General features: G+C 35.2%; 1 protein-coding gene across 1 annotated transcript; it reads left to right on the top strand.

Annotated features, from left to right (window-relative positions):
- The first annotated feature begins 12,450 nt into the window (after positions 1–12,450).
- Positions 12,451–13,540, top strand: LOC149697860 (glucose dehydrogenase [FAD, quinone]-like). The gene is made up of 3 exons (XM_089867262.1): positions 12,451–12,481; positions 12,607–12,829; positions 13,378–13,540. Exons 1-3 carry the CDS (start codon positions 12,451–12,453, stop codon positions 13,538–13,540), a joined length of 417 nt encoding a protein of 138 aa, XP_089723388.1.
- Positions 13,541–14,560: the final 1,020 nt, after the last annotated feature.

A 14,560-nucleotide genomic window follows, 5' to 3' on the forward strand; every position in this document is an offset into this window, starting at 1 on the left:
AGTTTAATAGGAAAATCAATAGAAAAATAGGATTGAAAGGAAAATTCATGATTGGAAAACCGCCCAAATTGCGGTATTTGGTCTAATGGGATGCGGTCGAACGAGACATTCGATCCAATGGGATTCGACCCAATGGTAGACAATCGCTGCAACCGACCGCTTAGCAACGTGGCGGTGAAACCGGAGGAGCAAAAATTCGCCCATCCATAAATCGAACTTTGTTGAATGTAGCACTTATTGATTTAAGCTTGATTTTAAAGTGGGTGGGTAAGATCAACGGATTGTAATTTCCATTCCTCTAAATTATTTTGGTGTTTGTTTTTATTTTTTTCAGATTCCTGTCGTGGTAGATTTACCTGGTGTAGGAAAGAACCTTCAGGATCATATAATGGTCGTAGCTTTTAAGTTTAAAATCAATACTTCCAATGTCGCCACCCATTATGAAGAAGTAGCCAATGACCCTGGAAAACTTGAAGCCTTTTTAAAGACCGGAAAGGGTAAGATTAAACATACATTGAATTACACCTAAACATCAAGGACTCGCACGCAACGAAATTGGGAATAAGTATTATCATAAGAAAATAGTATATAGCTCCCTATAAGTATGAAAAGCAGCATATTTTCATACTACAGCATTTGCTTCAAAATTTGAGACGTAGGAGAAGTTTTGGTACTACGAGTAAAAGGGGGGCGAAACCGCCGCCGCCGCCTAAGATGTCCGCGAAAAGCACAATGGACCGGGAAATATGACCAAGATACTCCTTACCTCGTACCAGTGTAGGCGCTAGCCTCAGTTTTCAAAATCTCGCGCCATCTATTAATTTATTATGATAATTTTGACTTGCACTTAATCAGTTATAATTATCATAATAAAAACTACTAGAACTTTAACTATTTAATTACAAAATAAAAAAAAATTGTAAACAAAGATTTCTTCTTTTTTAACGCCAAAAACTCTCAATAGGTGGCATTTGAAACTTTTTACAAAATTCAATGGAAGAAAATGCTGTTTTCATGGTTTAAATGGAGAGTTTCATACTTATAGGGAGCTATATATTATTTTCTTATGGTATTATCAAATACGGTAGTCTTTCAAAAGTGCTACTAAAAATTATTTATGTTAAATATCATAAGGTTCGTGAAATTTGAAGACCCGTTATTTACATGGGGGCTCTAAATTGAGTGTTTTTCTTAACTCATTTACTCGAAGTTGATATTGCAGTTCCTTGTATTTAAGAATCAAATGATATATTATTTTCCTAGTATTTTAATGATATAAAGGGTGTTTTTGAAACGTCTGCCATAAATTAGAGGGCTTCTTTTGGGGTCAAACGGAGTGGAAAGCGTGAAAGAATATGGGGTCTGCAACAATTAGCATCGATGATATGGCCCCCCAAAGATTGGCCCCTAAAAAAAGGAAATATTTAAAAATGTAGAGGAAAGAGCATTCAGCCTCATCAACTTGTTTAGAATTACTGCACACTTTTAAAAGCATTCAATCGAACAACGTTATCTATTTTAAATAGAGACAATTCTATGGTTGTATTTTATAATTTCAGGTGATTTTAGTTCAATGGGCGTTGAGGCGCATGGTTTTAGTTTTTCTGATCCCAAAGAAGCTGAAACCGCTTGGCCAGATATTCAAATATATCTTTTAAATGCTCCAAATTTGTCCGAAGGAAGTTCTGCTGAAAGCCTGTTGACTCCAGATGAAAAGGTACTTGACAGAAAGTATATACTTTAGTCATGTTAAGGTAAACTGGTAACTATTTCCCTAAAACTCGATGACTTTAAAGTTGCCCATAATAGCTCTTTCACTAAATTTTTCTCTTCGTGGTTTCCCCCCCGACACGAGAGATGAGGGGAAACTTTGATAGAAAATTTCTTGTCTGTCTTTTAATAATTATAGTGTGACACGTACGGAAAACGTGAGTGAGTATCCCGAGGATGTGCATCCTTTAATAGTGGTAAAACGAAATACCCATTAAAAGAAGTACAGATAATCACAGTGAATAGCCCCTCGATGCCCTAACAAAAAATTATAACCCCCTAATCCTTACTTCAATAAATTTACTTATGTTTCTTTCTTTTAAAGGAATAGTTCAGGGTACCTAACATTAGACCTTAAATTAACGGCCTCGTTTAGAAGATATGGAAATCATTGATTAAAAAATTACACTTTCCCTAATTACGTTTAAAATCAAATTAATTGACCGTAAAATTTAAGAGAGCAGCCGCGCCTTTTTTTAAAGTCACGTGAAAAACTCGCACACACACCGTTATTGGCCTAATGGCTAGCGAATAGGAAAGCTAGACCTTTAGCATAGGAGGCTTTTCTGCTTAGTTTCTATTCATATTATATAAAAAGACTTGGTTTGCCCAAGCCTTAAAAACAAAACGATAATAGTTTTTCCAGTTGTCTGAAGCGCGGATATTATTTTTTTTCTATTGAATTTTAAAGACAATCCGTATTTTACTACTCTTTAGAATTTAATTCAATCACCTGATTTTACTGCTAATGGATTAGTTTCCTTTAAATTAATTGAAATAAAAAATTACTTATCTCAGATTTTTCAAGAACAATTCCATTTTCCTGAAACATTTTATCATAAAATTTTTTCTTTTCAATTGAGAACGTACATTAATTTTCAAATAATACTCTCATTAATAATGTATTATATGCGGTCTTTTCGAATACAAAAGGGGGCGGTTATCACCTTTCTTATATTTGATAAAGGGGTTCGTTTCTTCTTTAAGAACAGTCACAATTATTGAACTGTGTATATCAGTACTTGTGGGGAAGATTTTAGAAGTGTTGGTTGAGTTGCTATTTAGTTGACAACATTAAGAAAACTTTATGTGTTTAAAACCTTTTGAAAGGAAAATTCTCGGAAATTAAAAAAAGAAAGAGTAAATTTGATTAAATTTACACGATATCTCTCAAAATAATAAATGCATGATAAAATGTTTCAGGAAAATGGAATTGTTTTTGAAAATCTGAGATGAGTAATTTTTTATTTCAATTAATTTATAGGAAACTAATCCATTAGCAGTAAAATCAGGTGATTGAATTAAATTCTAAAGAGTAGTAAAATACGGATTGTCTTTAATATTCAATAGAAAAAAAATAATATCCGCGCTTCATACAACTGGAAAAACTCTTATCGTTTTGTTTTTAAGGCTTGGGCAAACCAAGTCTTTTTTATATAATATCTGTTCCTTCAGCCTTAATTTGTATTAAAAATAATAAAATGCTTGTCAAACGTCATCAACTCGATGTTCCAGTAAGATGTTCGTGAGCATATTGGCTCACTCCAAGTGTCTCTCATTATTTTATGGGAAAGTTTAAATAATTTGGTAAGGGCGTGGTAAATTAATTCACAATTGGTAGGCGGGTGGTAAATTAATTCACCATAGATAGGCGGGTGGTAACTTATTTCAAGTGAAAAGGCGGTTGGTGACTCAATTAAGTTTAGTTGACCTTTTTGTATAGATTTAAAAAAAAAGTTATTTCTAAACCACGCGCCAGCACGCGCACATTTCATTGAAAGTTTGTTATTTAAGAATTTTCCCTTATATATACTAAGATTCTTCATCAAAAATAGTCAACGAGCTTTCCAAGACTCGAACCTGCAATGTTTTGCCTCGAATGCAAACGCGTTATCCATTACGCCACAAACCCGTACTTCGTAACAAAAAATTATCCAAACATTGTATTTATAGGATTATTTCATTTATGTTGAATAAAGTATCTGTAAGAATAAACACCGAGCTTGCCAGGACTCGAACCTGCAATCTTCTGCTCCATAGGCAGACGCGTTATCCTATGCGCCACAAACCCGATGGAGGCTGAACAAAATGCTATGCAAACAGTGTAATATACGTAACGGTTTTACCATGATTTATAAATTAATTAAAATAGAATACTTAGACTTAATTGTTCTTAAGAAAACTTCAGAAGTTCAACATTCAATAGTTGCTTGATAATTCAAAAGTGTTACGAACCTTAACTTCGCAGTACTTTCTGAGTTATTCGATGGAGTGGACCACCAAAAATCCCATGCTTTTTCTATGGGACGCTAAGCCTAAAATCTGTGAATAATTTCTTTAACATTACGGGAGGGGATGGGTTCTTATCTAGAAGGGCCTACCGGCCCTCTAGAATAGATGAGTCAAATGTGCTTAATTGACGCGTAAATGTACTTAAAAACTCAAATACAAAATCAAAAAATTCGACATACTTCGAGAATAATTTAACAATTTCGCCTAATTCTTTACCAGTAAGCTTTCAGGTGTGAAATGATTTTCACAAACTCTGTATTTATGACTTGATGCGAGAGTTTTAACTTCAACATCATTCTTTAAGTCAGCACCCAACGCGTCAATTTTAGCCAAGGCTCTTTCGTAAATGTCCCTTATATCTTCAGGGGCGTGAGTTATCCATTTCCTTGTCAGCTCAGGATATTTTAATAAACCTGGAATCACGAATAAGCTTTCATTTTTATATCTTGATTTGCTTTTACAGCCGTCAATAATACAAATAGGCATATTTTTGAATTCAAAGCTGAAAGTCAACCTTCAATCTATCAATAAATACCGTCGTCTGCAGTAGAGAATCGTAACTTTCCTATTCGCTTGCCATTTGGCCAATAACGGCGTGTGTGCGAGTTTTTCACGTGACTTTAAGAAATGGCGCTGCTGCTCTCTTCAATTTTAGGGTCAATTAATTGGATTTTAATCGTAATTAGGGAAAGAGTAATTTATTTAAAAAATGATTTCGATATCTACTAAACGAGGCTGTTAATTTAAGGTCTAATGTTAGGAACCCTTAACTTTTCCTTTAAAATTCCTCTCGATTTGAGGAGAAATACACGTAAATTCTAATAATAAACACCGTCTTAATACTATTCAAAATATAGCCGAGGACTTTTAGGGTTTGACGTAGAACATTTGAACATACAGATGAAAATTGGTACATGGGTGTTTTTTGACTCATCAAAAAATATACTAAAAGTCCCCTGCTGTAGAGCGCGAGCTTTTGCCGCCATCTTGGAAAATGGCCGCCGGGAATGCCAGCTACAATGTATTCCACGCTCTTCTTCAAATACTTTCAAAATTGGTGCACATTATGGCTGGAACCACATGAACATCATAGTAAAATTTGACTGTTCTATGTTCGATATTTTGGTCGTCATATTGGAAAATGGCCGCCCTTGAATGCTAGGTATAGTATATTTCACCATGTAGTTGGAAAATTATCAAAATTGATAGATAATATTACGGGAGCTGTGTCAACCTCATAGTTAAATATTTTGGCCGCTATATTGGAAAAGGCTGCCGGTAATGTCAGGAGCAGATTTCAAAGGAGTCTCGGACGCTAGCTTCCATAATGTAGAGGGCAATGGGATCCGCGAACGTCACGGTTATTGACCAAAATCATTACGCCAGTGCCACCTCTCGTAGGATATTTGAGCTTTATTTTCCAACCAATAGCGTGGCTGCAAAGTCTCGAAAGGAGATCTGGGAAATCGCGTCTGAAGCCTCTCTTTAAAAATTCGTCTCGTCTGCTTATAATTAGCCCAGACTTAACGAAAATTAGAGTTATAAAATGGATTTCAACGGCTTTTTATTCTTTTCTTAGACTAAAATTGATAATGACAAGCCCAGCGAGTAACGTATGTACACTATTAAAAAACTAAAATGTGTTTCAGTGCCAATTTTTCCTAAATTTCTTTTTGAATTAAATGATAGCTACAAGAGGTTGGGAAAAGAAATCACTCACGATCTTTTAAAACCCAAAAAGTACGAGACAGTGATTTCGTTTCCAACCTCTTGTAGCAGTCAATTAATTCAAAAGAAATACGGCCCTAAAACACATATATAACATTGTGTTTCGGCATCTTTTGAAACCTTGCTTTTATCTTTTGAAAACCCGAGCCCAATCATTCCAGTGGGCACAAATTGTTAAATAAGCCTTGGTTTACCTGGGTTTCACTGCTAGCTTGGACTTAATTTGAATATTTAGTAGGTTTAAAGTCACAAAATGTAGTCTTATCTTTTATCTTAATACCAACGGTTACAGCTGTTTGAATAAAGTAATTATATTGTGTATATTTATGTCGCGATCGGATAAGACGAACCTCAGTAGCCATCGTTAGTCCGTTATTACAAAAAAAAATTCCCAGCAGACTTTGGTGCCAGATATAATCCACCAAAAGCATCGTCTGCTATAATGCCTGATAGCGCCTCTATGGCAAAAGATACCGCTACAGCTGTGACGTACGCGGGTCCCATTGCCCTCTATATTGTGGAAGCTGGCGTCCGAGACTCCTTTGTCATCTGCTCCTGGTAATGTCATTTAAATACTGTTATGAAAAATGGTAAGTATGATGTTTAAGTCCGTCTGAACATCATTCTAAAATATTGAAGACGTGCTAATGATAGTTGGGCGTCATCTTGGAAAATGTCTGCGGAAAATTCCAAATATATAAATCTTTTCGAAATTTCTACATTGAGTAGATGATTTTCATGAACGTAATAAACAACAAAAAATAGCTATTTAAAAGTCTTAATTATCGACGCCATCTTTAAAATGGCCACACGAAAATGATTACTCTACATTCTGAAAGATAGAAAATTCATTCAAAGCTGTTATTCTCAACTTGTTGATTAGAGAATATAATTTAATATGCAGTTTGTACATTGTTGTGTTGTTAAAGATTATATTTAAGACAAATCTCTAACATTTCGTTCATATTCATCTTCGTTCAAGATCCGTTTACAATAATTATAGCTAGTACACCGACAATGTCCACGCAAACGAATAAAGATGGTCTGCATTCACAGTTCTTTACACAAGAGGTTCCGCAGTTACAGTTAATAAGTATTAAAAGTTGTCCTGGTGCTGGAGAGAGAGTGGTGTGAATGGGTTTATGACTTTGGTGATCGCAAACCCATCCCCATTCTTCGCGTTTTAAATCGTTTCCTAGGCATTGTAGTCATCGAATATCTTGGTTCTTTTGCTAAGATTGACACATTCGAATTGGAACGTCTTCATTCTTAAACCTGAAATCAAAACGACACAAAGCAGAGAATTGCAAATCGAGCCATTTGAGAAAAATTATTAAGAGAACACTTTTTTTCATCTACATGCTGTAACTGGGTGTGGTTATGATAAGGCGGTGTTTAAACTATGGAAAGATAATCAACATCTTAGAAATAAAATGAGCGTTTTTAATGGCCATATTGCATAAGAATGCAACAGCTGCTAGCGGAGAGAGATTTCTTGTCGCTTTTTAGGGTGGTAATGCACACGTTACTCTTAACTATATAGATATTATAAGTATAATAGAATCGTTGCCACACACATTGCCAAGTCCTCGTTTGACCTTGCTAAACTTTCTCCAATAACCGACGCCGCAAATCTACATTCTTTTCGAGTGTATCTTCAAGTCCAACAATGGCTAAGAAACGACTTAATCACCGAACAATCGCGAAAGTCGAAGTCCCATTCATACCACTCTCCCTCCTGAATCAGATGAATTTTTAACACTCGTTACTAGTATGTGCAGAACATCTTGTGTAAAGAACTGTGAATGTAGACGATCCGGATTAGTTTTCTCAGCAATGTGCGATATTGCCACAGTATTAGCTGTAATAAAAGATCTTCAGGATGACGATAAATATTAACCAAGTGTTAAAACTTTTACTCCTATCTAATCCTTAAAGACATTCGAATGTATAAACCTTATATCAAACCAAATTCCCTATATGTTGAGTAATATGGCTTTGAGTACCTTTTCTTTCTTTCAGAAATTAGGATTATCATTTTCGAGTGGCTATTTTAAAAGATGGCGTCGATAATTTAGACTTAGAAATAGCTATTTTTCCGTGTTTATTACGTTCATGAAAATCATCTAATCAGTATAGGAATTTCGAAAACATATATATATATATATATATATATATATTAGAAATGTATTTAGCATTTGCCGCAGTCATTTTCCATGATGGCGCCCAAACTATAGTTAGCACGTGTTCAATATATTAGTATGATGTTCTGACTCTCTTAAACATAATATTTACCAATTTTCATAATTTTTGAATAATATACTGTATAGAAATGATATTCCTGGCGGCCATTCTCCAACATGGCGGCGAAAATATCCGATGAAAGGTTTCAATATTTTACTATGATGTTCACACTGCTCTCAGTATAATATCTAACAATTTTCATAATTTTTCATCTTCAAGGTGAAATATACTATACCTAGCATTCAGGGCGGCCATTTTCCAATATGGTGACCAAACAATCGAACACAGAGCTGTAAAATTTTACTATGATGTTCATGTGGTTCCATTCATAATGAGCACCAATTTTTAAAATTTTTGGAGAAGATTGTGGAATACATTGTAGCTGGCATTCCCGGCGGCCATTTTCCAAGATGGCGCAAAAGCTCTCGCTCTACAGCAGGGGACTTTTAGTATCGTTTTTGTTGGGTCAAAAACAACTCATGTTGCAATTTTCATCTTTATATTCAAATCTTCTAGATCAAGCACTTCTTTAGCCTATCTGTCCTGGCTTAATATAACGTCGGTAAATACTTGCTTTTGCTTTTAAAAAATTCCCCTCGATTTCTTTAAATTTTGAAATAGGGGAGCGTGATTGAAGCGTGAAACCCTTATTGCCCACGGATGACCGGAATTTAAATTAAGGCAATACTAAAATCCTCTCTCTAGCTTTAAATATATCGAGCAAACGTAAACCACAATTCACAAAGCTTAACCTTACCTGTACAATTAAATGCAATCCTTAAACTTACTTTTAAAATCCCCATCCTTTTAAAAAATACACGAACGAAAAATATCACCTCACCACAGTTGTCTCACATTCACTCTCCCTTCAATGACGAACGAAAACTTTTATACTGCCAAAGGCATAAATAGCCATTTCTTCGTGTGTGTGTAACTAATGCATTCGGGTGTGCAACACGTATTTCCGCTAACATGGTCGCACGACTTAAGTCTTGTTCTTGAAGTTTACATATTTCAAGGTTTTCATAACTTCGTCAATATTTTACTCCCGAATGAGTAGCAGACGACGCGTTCTTCAGAAGCACAAAGATAAATTAGTGGTCTATTCTGCCGCGAACCTGCATCTCCTGTCCTCGCGTAAGATCCTTACTCCTACTTGAAACTTTGATAGAAAATTTATTGAAGTATCCATCTATTTGAGATTTAGGTGGGTAATTTACAGCTTTGGTCCCATTGAACCGAATTCCCATTCGACAGAAGGGGGTTTTTTTTTGGGGTCCCATTCGACCGAACGTAGCCAAAGGTGCGATTTTATTATAGTCCCATTGGACCGAAATTCTATTGAACTGGAAGAAGACATACTGTGTGGTTTTGCATTAAATATATTTTTAATTTCACAACTTATTATTGTTAAAATAAATGTGAGTTGAAAATGTATTACTGCACTCCTCACCTCACCTACTCTAGCCTAACCTAACCTAACCTAACCTAACCTAACCTAACCTAACCTAACCCAACCTAACCTAACCCAACCCAACCTTGTTTGGAGGTAAAAAGATTATTTATATGAGTATTAAAACAATTTATTAGCAATAATTGAAATATTTTGGAAAAGATGTCAGATAATTAATTGGAGAATATTTTGGAAAAGGTGGCAGCTAATTAATAGGAGAATATTTTGGAAAAGGTGGCAGCTAATTAATAGGAAAATCTTTAGGAAAAGGTGGCAGCTAATTAATAGGAGAATATTTTACAAAAGGTCGTATCTAATTAAAAGGAGAATATTTTGGAAAATGTGGCAGCTAATTAGTAGGAGAATGTTTTGGAAAAGGTTGCAGCTAATTAATAGGAGAATGTTTTGGAAAAGGTGGTAGCTAATTAATTGGAGAATATTTTGAAAAAGTTGGGAGCTAATTAACAGGAAAATCTTTTGGAAAAGGTGGCAGCTAATTAATAGGAGAATGTTTTGGAAAAGGTGGTAGCTATTTAATGGGAGAATATTTTGGAAAAGGTGGTAGCTAATTAAAAGGAACATATTTTGGAAAAGGTGTCAACGTTTTATTGGAACCAAACCAAACCAAACCTAAACTAACCTAACCTAACCTAAGCTAACCTAACCTAACCCAACCTAACCTAAGCTAAGCTAACCTAACCTTACCTAAGCTAAGCTAAGCTAACCTAAGCTAAGCTAACCTAACCTAACCTAACCTAACCCACCCGAAACCAAAATATTAAAATTTAAAGACATTGAAGGTACTACCATTAAGACTGCACTTCATTTTAAGCACAATTTGTTTATTAATTCTATATATCTCTTGCCTTGAAAGGAATGAAAGTGAGCGTTTTAATTAGTATCACGAAACATTTACTTTTAATATTATTAACATACCTTTCGGAGATTCGAACCAACAACCTATCGCTTCGCAGTCCAACTTCATATCCACTACACCACCGAATCGCTGACGGCTACAGTGTTTCAAGTTATATTCATGTATTTTTTAGGGGCATGTTTGGACGATTGGGATTTCGGTCCATCGGGAATATAGCCATTGGGCTGGAAATCTAAAATCATTGCGGGATATTCGGTCGAATGGGATTTCGGTCCATTGGGCATTCGGTTGAAAGGAACGATACCTATTTGCAGTCCTTGCTGTAAATTACCGATTCATAGATAACTTCTATTTTACTATTGTACTAAATTTGACTGTTATTTTAGTAATTGTTTCTTGGCATCAGACCTTTTTTGAGTACAATTGTCACCCTCAATTTAAATAAGAAAAATAACAAACTCAATTAAAGTTTGTCATATTTATTGTTGTTGTGGTACATGTACTAACACTTTATTTCAATATGTTTAACCTAACCTTAGAAACACGATGAATTAAATAACATTAAAATTCCAATTAATCTAATCATACTTAGACAATCGAGGTTGTTTCTGATAGATCTGCCATAAATAAATGGGGTGTGTTCTTTGGGTCACACTGAGTGGAAACCATCGAATTACTTGGGGTCTACCACAATTCGTTACGTAGATATGGGTCCCTAAAATTTGTCACTTAAACAACAAGGAAATAGTCAAACACATGAAGTTAGATATGTCAACCTCCAATAGTCTTCAATATAAGAACGTCGCAGAATATTTTTCTGGCAGAATTAAGTGTAATATGAAATGGGTAGAAGTGTGCGTACGCTGTTGAAGCTAAAAAATCCACACTTGTGACTATATTTATGTTTTAGGGGCCATTTTTTTGCGAGCCCATATCTCCGTAATGTTATGTTGTAGAATCTCTGTCCTTCGAAACTTTGATCCAAAGACTACACTATTATGGCAGACCAGCATATAAATTACCGACAATTCTCTAAGGGGCCGCATCAGATATTTATTTGAATCAATTTACGTTTCAGTTATTAAAAACCTACCGCTCATATGGTACTGGAGATGGGTTTGTTATTACCGTATCGCTTATGCGTCCTAAGAGCTACGGTACTCTTACTTTAGCATCTGCAAATCCGTATGACGCGCCATTGATTGATCCGAAGTTTTTTGGTCATGACGATGACTTACGCCGAGTTGTTTCAGGTGTTTATGAAACTTGATTTTTTACTAGAAAAAGCGATAATAATTAAACAGGTGCTTTTAAGTTTTTTGAGGAAAAAATTCTAGTTTTATTAAGGGCTTACTTTTTCTGACGACGGCACTAAGATATTTTTGTGAACTCACGCAACAACGTCGCTAAAAAGATGAACGAGCATGTAATTTTACAATCTTAAGTTCTAACAGTTTCTAAAGTCCCTGATTCTAAGAAACTTGACTTTTGGTTTTTGTGGTTTTCAAATTATGCAAATTGCGCAAATGAAAACGCTCCAGTAAGGCAACCATAATTTCTGAGCAAACTAATATTAAACGCCCGACTTATTTAGTTCTCCGTGAACTTCCTAAAACATCGTTGTCAGCTTATGACAGGGTGATACAGTAAAAAGTGGCCTCGTAAAATGTTTGGAATCACGCACTAAATTTGAATTTTTATCGATAATTTAAAATGTTTACAGACCGTGTTGCTATTTACATCACCACAGTTGAGAATTATCTCAAAACGTACCTTTCATAGCTGCATCACAAAGAGTTTTTGAGATATTGTTGTCCAAGTTGTAATTTTTAGGGTACAATCATTTGAGTCCAAGAAAATAAAGGAAGAATTCGGCCTGTTTCATTTCAGTACTGAAAAACGGCACTGTTTCTTCGTAAAATCGACAAGTTAATTATGGAAACATTTATAGACTCGATCCCTGGTTAGGCTGAACAATTAGGTAGAAACACCTCGGGAAACACAAAGAAGCAGTGTGGTTGTTCCGTCTTTACGCAAAAACCAAACGATAAAGATTAGCTATCTGGTAATAGGAAGTGCCCTAATAATGTCATTAACTATGGTTGTACATACCAAGAGTGTCTAAGAAATTATTCAGGCTTTCTTCGTTTCTAAAGGCTGTGTCATTTGATCTAAAATCAGAAGATAATATCGAAAGAAAATTCTAATACATAATTATATTTGTTGCTCAAATCCGTTACAGGTATGAAATTTAGTCTGGATTTAGTTAAAACGGAACCTTTTCAAAGGCTAGGAGCGTATTGGCCTGATGTACAGTTTGAAGGCTGTGATTACGAGAAAGAAAGTGTGGAACATCTTGAATGCATCGCTAAAGTGGCCAGCCAACCCATTTACCATCCGACATGCACTTGCAAAATAGGCGATATTAAAAAGGGCGAATACGCTGTCGTTAATCATGAACTCAAGTAATTTTCGAATGTGCTACCAAGGGCAAATATAAATTTCGGAATGTGAAGCACAGCTGTGTAGAAGATATTTCGTAGTTTATAGTACGCCTTCTCTCTAGCTTTCTGGTCGAAAAGGTAAAAATCGACTTTATGACAATGTCATTTTCCTCTCTAGCTCAATTGAGAAATTCATAAAGTTAGAATATTTTTGCTTCTTGTTGATCCCCAAGTAAATCGTGCTCGGCTCAAAGACAACGTGAATCCATCAGTATCCGTAATGTGCTCTTCTTACGTTCTGTTTCTTACTTGCCTTTGGCAGAAACAACAAATTGGACTACTTAAAATTAAAAGTGCGGTTGATTCGTAATTGAAGTTTTGAGTTAACATTACACACAGTTTTCAAAAAAAAAAAAAGAAACCGCAAGTGCGCCTTATACTACTAAATTTTGAATTTGGTTTTTACAATTAACAAAAATTAGTTTAGAAACATGAACTACTAGCAAATTTTAGACTCATATTGATTTAAAACTGAAATAGGAAATAATTTTTTTCATTTATAATTACAGAGTTTATAAAGTAAAGGGTCTTCGGGTAGTAGACGCTTCCGTTATGCCGAAAATTGTGTCTGGAAATACAAATGCTCCAACAATCATGATTGCGGAAAAAGCTGCTGATTTGATAAAGAAATCCAGAAAGAACGACGGCGAGGAACTTCGTGTTGAACTCTGAATGTACTAAACTGTTGACGAGCCGCAAATTGGAATTGCATCGAAATAAGACTGTTTGAGATTTTTCAAAGTCGTATATGTTAACTAAATAATCCATAATAAAGAATCTTTTTATCTTTTCCATTCAATATTAAGATTTAAGGGTAGGGTGAAGTAGAAAATCAAGTGATTTTTTATCGATTCTTCTACTAATTATAAGACCAGTCTGCATAGTGAAACGTTCAAGAAATACTTCCGAATCATTTTAAAATTTAGTACAATTACACGAATATGTTGAATTAAAGTCACAAATTGAATTTTTTTCGATCTTGGGCACAATTGACAGCACGAACATAAAGTACGACACTGCGCCACCGAATATACTACACACAAAACTCTTGTCGATGGTAACGCAACCCAGAATCGTAAGCTGTAAATTACCAGTCTCTACGGTATACTCCTAGTGGATAGAATCCCATTGGACCGAATTCAGAGTTGTACATTTGTAGCCAAATTTAAAACAATTTATAGCCCAAAGAGCGATTTTCTGCTCAATGGGAATATTTATATGGAAGAGCTTTCGACTGAATGCGATGGGTTTACACATATAGCCTTTTCGTCACAGGGAGCTAAAATAAACTTGCGGTCTTATCCTATTCTTACTTCCGACTAATAAGCCTCTTCGATGTATAAAAAGGGGATTGGCAAACCTCAGTGTCAAGACATACAAGGGTTTTGACTCATAGCCATCTCCGCGCACCCTCTGAACCCAAAGCTACTAGAACGCAGGTGCCGATGATCGAGATAGGTGGTGATGTTTTACCCCGTGTCTTTCCCTCTTAGTTATCTTGCCCAATGTGAAAGTTTGTGAGTTTGGATGTTGTTTCTAAATCCCGCTTTAACGGGTGATCGGATTTGGATGAAATGTGGCATACAGATAAAGTGGAATTGCATATAGAATACTTTTAACGCGGTAGTATGTTTCCGTCTGTTATTTTCGATGGTTTTGCGCTATTAGGTCTCAAATTCCTATTTCTACTTT

This window comes from Phalangium opilio, unplaced genomic scaffold (assembly GCF_054372755.1).
Source record: "Phalangium opilio isolate 3A_F unplaced genomic scaffold, DU_Popi_V2 ptg000019l_1, whole genome shotgun sequence".
NCBI lineage: Eukaryota > Metazoa > Arthropoda > Arachnida > Opiliones > Phalangiidae > Phalangium > Phalangium opilio.

Excerpts from the sequence above, each read along its gene's own strand:
- LOC149697860 (XM_089867262.1), top strand. The coding sequence starts at position 12,451 with ATGTCATTAACTATGGTTGTACATACCAAGA. Across the intron at positions 12,482-12,606 it reads TATGGTTGTACATACCAAGA|GTATGAAATTTAGTCTGGAT; the intron begins GTGTCTAAGAAA and ends AATCCGTTACAG. Across the intron at positions 12,830-13,377 it reads GTCGTTAATCATGAACTCAA|AGTTTATAAAGTAAAGGGTC; the intron begins GTAATTTTCGAA and ends TTATAATTACAG.